The sequence below is a fragment of the Mytilus trossulus genome, chromosome 2 (assembly GCF_036588685.1).
Source record: "Mytilus trossulus isolate FHL-02 chromosome 2, PNRI_Mtr1.1.1.hap1, whole genome shotgun sequence".
NCBI classification, from domain to species: domain Eukaryota; kingdom Metazoa; phylum Mollusca; class Bivalvia; order Mytilida; family Mytilidae; genus Mytilus; species Mytilus trossulus.
Window position 1 is genome coordinate 74,139,556 of NC_086374.1, and position 10,002 is coordinate 74,149,557.

The 10,002-nt window shown below is 33.7% G+C and overlaps 2 protein-coding genes across 2 annotated transcripts; one reads left to right on the forward strand and one right to left on the reverse strand.

Moving 5' to 3' along the window:
- Positions 1 to 1,392: 1,392 nt before the first annotated feature.
- LOC134705401 (acanthoscurrin-1-like) lies at positions 1,393 to 4,276 on the reverse strand. Its single transcript, XM_063564139.1, has 3 exons — positions 4,183 to 4,276; positions 1,507 to 1,875; positions 1,393 to 1,476 (listed from the first exon to the last, which is right to left on the reverse strand). Exons 2-3 carry the CDS (start codon positions 1,865 to 1,867, stop codon positions 1,430 to 1,432), a joined length of 408 nt encoding a protein of 135 aa, XP_063420209.1. The 5' UTR covers positions 1,868 to 1,875; positions 4,183 to 4,276; the 3' UTR covers positions 1,393 to 1,429.
- A 3,069-nt stretch (positions 4,277 to 7,345) lies between these two features.
- On the forward strand, positions 7,346 to 8,002 carry LOC134705402 (uncharacterized). The gene has a single exon (XM_063564141.1). The coding sequence runs from the start codon at positions 7,491 to 7,493 to the stop codon at positions 7,950 to 7,952; it is 462 nt and encodes a 153-aa protein (XP_063420211.1). The 5' UTR covers positions 7,346 to 7,490; the 3' UTR covers positions 7,953 to 8,002.
- Positions 8,003 to 10,002: the final 2,000 nt, after the last annotated feature.

The following is a 10,002-nucleotide window of genomic DNA, read 5'->3' on the forward strand; positions in this document are numbered from 1 at the left end:
AAAACAGATGATTTTCAATGTCAATTTTAAATCACTTTTTTTGTATCTTTTTACAAAACACATATAGAGTCATGTATACTATATATTTGATTATGCTTCTCCACATTTAAATCTCATAAGATCAGGTCTTGTTTGTGGTCTAGAGAAGATCAAGAAATAAAGTTACGAATTTCACGAAATGTTTCATGATCTAGGATCTAATCTTTCTTCTCGACATCTTTGCCCTGTTTGTGACAATATTATCAGAACGCCATTTTAAAAAAGAGGTGGATAATACCAAATGGACATTCAAAACTTATAAGTACCAGGAGAACAAATTACAAAACCATGTCAACCACGACAAAACCCTTCAAAACTCATAAGTCATGGGGAATGAATTACAAAAACATGTCTACCACGACAAAACCATTAAAAACTCACATGTCTTAAAGGACAAATTACAATAACATGTCAACCGCGACAAAACCATTCAAAACTTATAAGTCTAAGCGAACACAAATTACAAAACCATGTTTACCACGACAAAACCATTCAAAACTCCTAAGTCTATGGGAATAAATTACAATACCTTGTCTAAGCTTCAATATAAAATGGAGAAAATACAAACAATTCCAAAACACAATACATAAAAATCTTAAGATTGAACGTTAATTAACAACACGAGATTTGCCAAAAATTCAAGTATATACACGCGGTGTTGTGTATAACGGTATAAATCTTCGTTAGGAGGAAGGCACATTGAGAAAAAGGGGTGTAACATGTGGTTATAACAATTGACACATGTCTGTGGTCATCTTTGACTCATATATTCCATACCTGAACGGTCAACGAAACGTTCAACCAACTCGGGATGTCTTCCGAAAACTTTCGAATGGATTATTTCAACTTCCTACCCATGAAAATCTAATTTTATTGTAAACAGCAATCAAAGAAATCATGATAGGACACGAACACACTGAATATCATACCAACTAACTGGAATTAATATGAGGACGTTGCTGGAATATAGCTACATGAAAACAAAATGTTTCAGACATTTGTGTGTCTTCGGGTCTCTATGTCCTACTCTCTATGTCTAGCATTGAATCAAGCATATGAAGCTGCAATGCTAGTTCATATAGATGTCAAAGATTCCTCAATATCGATGACCACCACGACCATAAAAGAGGGACAGTCAAACTCATAAATCGAAAATAAACTGACAACGCCATGGCTAAAAATGAAAAGGACAAATAGACAAACAATCGTACACATGACACAACATAGAAAACTAAAGAATAAACAACACGAACCCCACCAAAAACTAGGGGTGATCTCAGGTGATCCGGACGGGTAAGCAGATCCATGATAGTTATGTAAATTAGTATATGTAATTCAAAGTGAACAATAAAATTGTGATCTATTTTTAATATGTCTTCAAATGATAGACTTATTTTCCATATCCTTTTCCACCATAACCGCCGCCTCCTCCGCCACCTCCTCCATAACCACCGCCTCCTCCGCCACCTCCGCCATAACCTTTGCCACCATAACCTCCTCCACGGCCACCACCGTATCCACCGCCTCCATAACCGCCGCCGCCACCACCTCGTTTTCCTCCATAACCGCCGCCGCCTCCATATCCACCTCCACCGCGACCGCCGCCATAACCTCCTCCGCCGTATCCTTTACCTCCGTATCCGCCTCCCCCACCTCTTCCTCCGCCGCCATATCCTCCTTTACCATATCCTCCTCCGCCGCCGCCATATCCTCCTTTACCATATCCTCCTCCTCCACCGCCGCCATATCCTCCTCCGCCACCACCATACCCGCCTGCATAAGCACAAGCAACAAGGGCTAACAGGGTTAGAAGAATAAAGGTTCTCATCTTGGTAGCTGAAAAATTAATCAACAGAAAAGATAAGACATAAATTGATATGTATTATATTGGGAAGTATCAGATATAGCATGGCGTTCTAGTACCTTATGTTTTAATTCTTACTCAAACGAACTAACAATGAAGGTTAACAAAACATAGTTTTTGATAAAAAAAAAAAAAAAAAAAAAATTATATATTTGGACATCGTGCTATTACCGGAGAAGGATAACTGTAATCCAAAATATCTAATATTGTTCATTTTATAATTATTTAATGGTGATGTTGTACCCTTTTTGACTTGTTATATATATATATATGAACTGTGAAAACTATCACAGCCAGAAAACACAAAATATTTCAATAAATTGGACTGTGTCATTACATTGTGGGAAATATCAAATACAATTTCACGCATTAGCAATAATATGAAGGAATGGACAGACGAAAAAGCTTTCAGAGAATAATTGATACATCCCTTTTCATCAGGTGTATATACCCAACATACTGGACTGAAGGTTATGTTACACTTTTTTTTCAAAAGCAATGATGCAAGGTGACCCTAAAAATTACAGTGGAATAACAATAACAGGTGCAATTGAAAACTTTTTTACAGAACTTAAAGTTAACGACTACACAGATTTCTCCAGGAACATAGTATCAGATATAAAAGTCAAACTGATTTACAAAGGAAGTCAGAACGGCTAACCATATGTTCATACTTAACTGCCTCATGAACAAATACTGTAATTCAAAAGGAGGTTTACTGTTTGCATGTTTTGATGACTTTCAAAAAGTTTTTTATACTGTTGTTTATACACCAATTAGAATTAATCTACTTGAGATTCGGGTTCGGTTTTAGTCAAGAGTATCATGTGAAAAATATCAAAATCTAGTCAGTGTTTTCTCCATTGGTTACTGACTAGTTCCTCAAGATATTTAAGACTGATTTACAAAAACTATGTATCAAATGAAAGTGGCCCTGTCAATGTTGATGATAAAGATTCACATTGTTCACTGTTATTATCTAGATCAGCACAAGGGCTACAGGATAAATTTTGATTAATTTTGCAAAGATTTGGTTTCTCGACAGGGATTGTGATTTTAAACAAGACAGACAGACATGTTGTGCAGAAATTTACATCATAGAATATAAACCTGGGATGTGTTTTCTAAATATAAGTCCCTGATTTATATTTAAGCTCATTGGGGCTCACTTAAGTGTGCTAAAAGCAAAACTGTACAAAAACTCTTTAAATCATAAATAACTATCAATTGAAGAAATATTTAACAATTGTATCACTTAATCTACACATTCAAACAAGTATTTTTGTTTTGATTACACTCTTTCCTCCAAATGTAAGAGGGGAGATGCATGTCATGTATCTACCGAAATAATAAATTCAGGTTTATCCCTGGATAAACTTTACATAAAATTAGTATGCTTTGGGATGTTCCAAAAAACTACAAATGTCTAAACTTATTACAAAATATTCAAAGGAATTGCACTGGTATTCATTAGAGAATTTAGGAAGTAATTTTCCTCTATCCAAAGGGGCATAGGAACGACATAAACACTTCACACTTGTCGGCATTCTAAAAACATACATAAACCAAAGATTGGTTTTGAGAAATAGCTCACATTGATGAATATTTTTTAACTCAGAAGAAGTTTTACAATGCTGTTGTCTTTATCCAGGTTAAAAACAAACTGGGTAGATATTATAAAGGTTTTCCGCTACACAACAGAATAAGAAATGAAAGTAGTTTAAATATATTAAAGATCCTTTTGGGCTATACAACTTTTTATATTACTACGTAATAATAATTCTGTATTATATTATACAATCTGTCACACTTGCATTGGTTATAAAAAAGCGCTTTCGAAACCTAAAATTCGAAGAAAAAATATTCGCGTATTTTTATTTTTCTTTAAGCACCAAAGGAAAAACTAACTGGATTTACTCTATATGTTTTTCACTCATTACGTACAGTCTTATACCAATGATTAGATGAAATTTAACACATACTAGTATACTTTTCATAATTTTAAGACCTACTTTCCTAATTCTTGTAGAGTATAACATTGGCATGCTTGCTTTGTTTATATAAACGTTTACCCAAACGTTGTATTTACGATTGACGTATTCAAGCAGTATATATTGACATAGTTAAATCTGTATTTATTATATTTTAATTTGATAGGAAGTGATCCAAATTACAATTGTACATTATACAAACAAAGCAAGCAAACTAACCAAAGTACTGCTCTATATGCATTAGGAAATTAGCTTTAACTATTGTGCATTATTTACTGATCAACTTACCTTTAGTTTGGAGACTGGTGAGATGTGCAATATTTTGGAACTCGGTCCATTATATTTATACACAAATTCGTTCCAGCAGATGCACGGTACTAGCACAAAATTTGCGACATGCATTGCCTAAAGATATATGGAAACACGAATGTAATTAAGGAAGTCTATACAACATATCTCTATTATGATCGAAGGAAGATTGTTAAAAATTAGATTTGGTGTTTAACTTGTCCCTGAACTGTGTGTTTGTACTTTCTGGTTCATGTTCTCCACTGGTGTGCTTTTACAATACTTATGACCATTTAATAGGCATAGAACTTCAAATGAATCAGTAAACCATTTTATACTTTATTCTTTTTGGAATATAAAAAGGCATTTCAAATTAAAGGAATACCTAACTTACACACTATTCAATAAGTTTCATCATGGAAGCAATGTAAAAAAGGAGATGTGAAATGATTGTCAATGAGACAACTATCCACCAGAGTTTAAAGTGGATGCCAGCAACATTTGGTCACTGTCAACCATTGAAAAGAGATAACAAAAGCCAAATTAACGAAAACCCAATATGACATAAAGTAAACAAACAAAATCAATGACTTTCAGTATTCAAACAAAGACAACCACTGACTTTCAGTAGTAAAACAAAGACACCCACTGACTTTCAGTATGAAAATAAAGACAACCCCTGACATGAGACAGACATTTACATAATGTAGTGACATGGTTGTGGTGTATGCTTTTATATTTGGGGGCTGTTTATCACTAGTTTTTATTATTAGATTTATTCTATTATTTCACTTTTATCATGTTGTGGTATTTAATTCCCGACCTTACGGTGTGTGTTTTCCTCATGGTTGAAGGCCATACGGTGGCTTATGTATTGCTTACTAAAACTTCGTTTTAACTCTGGTGGATAGTTGTCTTATTGACCGTCAGAGTATTACAACATCTTCCCATGTTATTGTTGTGAGTGAGCATGGGACCACGGTGCAACTGAACACAATATAAAACTAATTGTAAAATTCAGTTGAAAAGATATATATCTCCGAATATGTATAACCAATCAAATAATAAGAACGGAATAAATTACTAAGTTTAGACACAATCCGGTAAATAAAAGTACAAAGATGGGATATGACGCGAAGATTTAAAGTGCAGCGATAGGACCTTTTTCTATTATACATTCACTTGCCAATTCTGAAATATGTCCAAAAAAGATCAAACATTTCTGTTTTGAAGCAACTATTTTCGTAATGAATATTTAAATCTGTATTGTATAATTTCTTGTCAGTCGTATCAATTATGATTTATAATAGTCAAACTGAATTATTGGAATAATTTAGAACCAGACCATTAAACATATTTATTTTTCGTTAACATAACACCCCTCTAATTAGAAAGTCAATTTTCCATTTAATGTGTTCAATGTATGGCACAAATTTATCAATGGCTAATTTAAAAGGTCGCATCGTCTTCTAAAAGTGTGAGAACAAAATACAAATTTCGTGTGTCGCCTTTTATTCGGCGGATATTAGTATGTTGTTGTGTATTAACTTAATTGTAAGTGTGTAAATACTTATAAAGGTAAAATTATTCTTCACAGTGTTTTTAATATTTAACTGTTTCCGTATTAATTTTCTCCATGCATTCTAATTGATTCAAAGCCATGCTTAAATGTTTCTAAAATGATAACAAAGTTTTATTGCTAAAAAGACGAAATCTTTCAAAATGTGCTTAATAGTGACATGGTGAGTTCATTTTTAAACGTGACCTTGTGACCTTAGGATGAATATCCTAGTTACTGGAGTCCCAATTGAGTGTCGATTATAGATCTTTCATATTTTCTGATTTTATATCCAACTTTTCTGACTGGAAACTGTAAGAGCTTAATATTTATAAAAAATGGCTGAAAATTTTGTATTGACCTGTACAAATCTTCGATTTTGTATTGTTGCTGAAAACTGCTTATTAAACAAATTTCTTTCAGCTTTTTGAAACGTACATTGAAATTTCTTTAAAAAAAAAAACTTCGTAATTGATTTGACCATTCAGATGTTTGACGGGTACCACAGATGATTTTTCTTTTGTAAACGATGTTGCAAAAATATAAGCCTGATATATATCTTTTTTTTATTTATTTTCTATATGCTTTTATAACCAATGGAAGACTGAAACCGTCTGTGATATGGCATAGTCGAGTTCGGTTTACAGAAAATATCACACCAGTAATATCCCACATCAGCACAAACCACGTCTATAATAATTCAAGTCTGCACAAACCTGCACCAATTATAATTCAATCAGACATTACATAATTTTTCTGCAAATCTACTGTAACCATTCGAAGCCAAGTTTGTTTATCCCTAGGCATAAATAGTCTAGTCAGATTTGACATGCATTTTTGTATATTTTGGTTAAAACTGCACTTTCCATTCTTAATTGTCTGGCCTTGGAATCGTTTTCATCGACTTACGAGTTCAGTGTTTAATGAATCACACGTCTGGTGTAAAAATCAAAAGCCTTTTATTATTGATAGATTTATACATGTATCAATACTCTTGTTGTCATCACAAACTTAAATCTCACCAAATCATAAACCAAAAAATATGCACGCCATTTAAGAAATGACCTTTATTGAATGAATACTCAGCCGGTAGAAGATGAAAACGCACATAATCTAAGATTAATGTTATTGATATTATTACATGGCTTTGATCTTCAATTCACAGTTGTTTGATCGTCAGTTTGAAAAGAATTCCGTTCAACCGACGATATCGGTCGTCTAAACCTTGCAGTGAATTTTTTCGTTCAGTGTTGAAGGACTCACTGAGATGATTCTGAGATAAGAAACAGCAATACAAGATTTTTTCTTTGCTTTCTTTGTGTTTTGTTGTGTATATAATGTTTTGTGTCATGAATGAATTCTCCATATCCTTTCTTTTCTATTAAGCATGGATAAACAAAACGCAATTATACACAATCAATGTGACATTTATTTAGTAAAGAATAAAGAATATCAAATGAACAGAGAATGAATAATTTTGACTTAAGTGAAATTCTATATATCTGCCTTATTGTTTAAAATCCATAAAGGGGTGCATTGTATTTCAAACGTATGTCCCAGAACACTGATTGAATTGTGTAAAATAGAAAGAAGAGTATACGAGTATTTAATGTTAAAGATTGGCATACGTTAATTCATTCTCAAAACGTGAATATAAACTTGTTGTCAAGTGTGTTAAACTTTCGAATTTGGACAATTTATCACATATTTCGGATACAGAAACATCCATTTAAGGTAGTCAAAAGTATCTATGGCTCACAGATTCCGATCAACTTACGGAAGTATATCTTTGAAAGATTTGAAAAATATTTACAGTGGCCCTGAACGTGTGAACAGAATAGAACTAGCATGTCAAGAATCTAAATTAAATCGAAAGTTAGAAAAGAGAGAAAAGATGATAGAGGAGGTCAACAAAATGACATTTGAAAAGAGATATAGGAAAAGGCTTAACGACTATGTACCGGAATTTAAAACCTATTTACCAAAAGCTCCAGCTTTCAGAGAGGCAGATAACTCACAAGTAGACGAGATCGTGGGTAGGTTATATAAAACACAAGAGAGACTACCAAGAAAATCTGCCAAAAGTTGTGACAGTCAAAAAAGTCGATCTAGCAACAAATTGACTTATTCGGAATCGGAATTGAACATGGTTTATGAACGATTACACCAAGCGGAAACACAAACTTTTCGTAATAGACAAGTTTTCCGCTGAATAAAACGTTTGGTTTGTTAAATATTTATAATTTTTGCATGAAGGCAATAAAAAAGGAAAATGTATTCATATGCTAGTATTAATGTTTTAGACAAGTGGGAAGATAACAAAGGAGTATCAGCACCATGACGAAAAAGAAAATTGAGTAAACTACAAACAACTTCACAAAACACAAATTATTAAAACCTACAGATTGAGAAACTCAAACCCAAAGAATACAGGGGTAACCCCGGGTGCAGTGGAAAGGTAAACGCTGAATTAGGGAATTATTGAAGTTTTTACTATTTCTATAAGAATTATTTGCTATTGTCTGTATCACAGTTGTATCATTACCACACATGAATACGTCAACCTATACAATCGTTGGAATGAGGAGTTTTTTCACTGGGTGTCACATCCCTGATTAATAGCGTTTATAGACTGTGGTACTTTGTAACGTTTAGTCCAACTTAGTTTTGTATGAGGTGTAGTTGTTAGTTTCAAAATATGGCTTTTTCAGGACTGTTTTACCGAAAAAAACCATACACATTATAAAGTTCCCTACATTATTCAATCTAATTTTATATGGTTAACCAGCACCTGACGTGGTGGTCATGCTGTAGCGTAAAATGCGGGCGGTACATTTTGTATTCACAGTCAGTTGCCCAAAAGTAATTGTTTATTATGCTCTAAATGTTTCGCTATGAAGCGTGTCGTCTTCTAGTATGAAGTGAAACACTGATGTTCAAAACATGCGGTTTTGTGGTACGAACCACATGACAACATGTTATGCAATCAAGTAAAAGTGCTTATTTTATGTCACCGGCGCTTGGTAAATTAGTGAGCACTTTTCAATTTTCATTTTTTCCATTACTAATGTTTCATACCAGTTAGAATTAAACAAAAGAAATGGAACTCTTTGTTTGAGAAGGTAAAAAAGCTAAAGCAATGGTGCTATGCGGACAAATTTGTCCGTTTTCAAGAGCTTATGTGGCACCGCGTCATCTCTACAATGGCTTCCATGAATATCTGGCGTAATTGGGTCAAGATGCGTATTAGTTTCTCCATAGGCGGTAATGGCGGTTAATGTAACGTTTTCTTCTGTTGCTCAGTCCATATCGTTAACATGGATATGTGTGATGGCTCGTTTCGAAGCTGAGACATTTTGACATATGTTAAAATTTTCGGGGTACGAAGTGAGATTACTTTTTCCATAAATCAGCAAACCCCTAGTATCCTTTTGTGATGCGGCTTCTCATGGTAAAAAATCCCATTTTTAACACAATAAGTTCTTTGAAAATTTAATACTTTGAACACATAGCTCCATAGATTTTACACATTTATTCTGTGTTCCCCTACTTTCTAAACTGACACAAATGGTTAAGCTCAGTCACTTGTTTGTCATAGAAAAGTGTCAAATATCACTACACAGAGATTTTTTGTTTACACGTGACTTTTAAGTTCCTCATTTCAAGGCGCATTAGGGATATTTTCCCATATTGCCATTTGGGAGATAAATATGACGAAGTAGAAGACTGTGAAATAGTGATGGCCGCACGTGGCATGTGCATTCAACTCCGATCTTGATATACTATTGTTAGATTTCCTGCCAAAGACCGGTGGTTTTCTCCGGACACTCTAGCTTGGGTAGTAATACATTAACAATCAATCGTGTGGGTTGAATTAAGAATAAAATAGTTATTAAGTAATGAATGCACCCAAATATCACACATAATAAATCGATACGGGTTGGAGATAAAACCACCACCGAAAGGAGAACAATACACAAATCAGATGATTTACAAAACTATGTCAACCACGACAAAACCAATCAAAACTCAGTCCAGGGGGAAATAAATTACAAAACTATGTCAACCATGACAAAACCATTCAAAACTCTGTCCAGGGGTGGAACAAATCACAAAACTATGTAAACCACGACAAAACCATTCAAAACTCAGTCTAGGGGAACTAATCACTAAACCATGTCAACCATGACAAAACGACGAAAATATTAACAATTCTACAAGACACTATATAGAAAATGAAAAACTCTTGGATAGCAAGTAGT

Excerpts from the sequence above, each read along its gene's own strand:
- LOC134705401 (XM_063564139.1), bottom strand. The coding sequence starts at position 1,867 with ATGAGAACCTTTATTCTTCTAACCCTGTTAGCCCTTGTTGCTTGTGCT. Across the intron at positions 1,477-1,506 it reads TGGCAAAGGTTATGGCGGAG|GTGGCGGAGGAGGCGGCGGT; the intron begins GTGGCGGAGGAG and ends GTTATGGAGGAG.
- LOC134705402 (XM_063564141.1), top strand. The coding sequence starts at position 7,491 with ATGGCTCACAGATTCCGATCAACTTACGGAAGTATATCTTTGAAAGAT.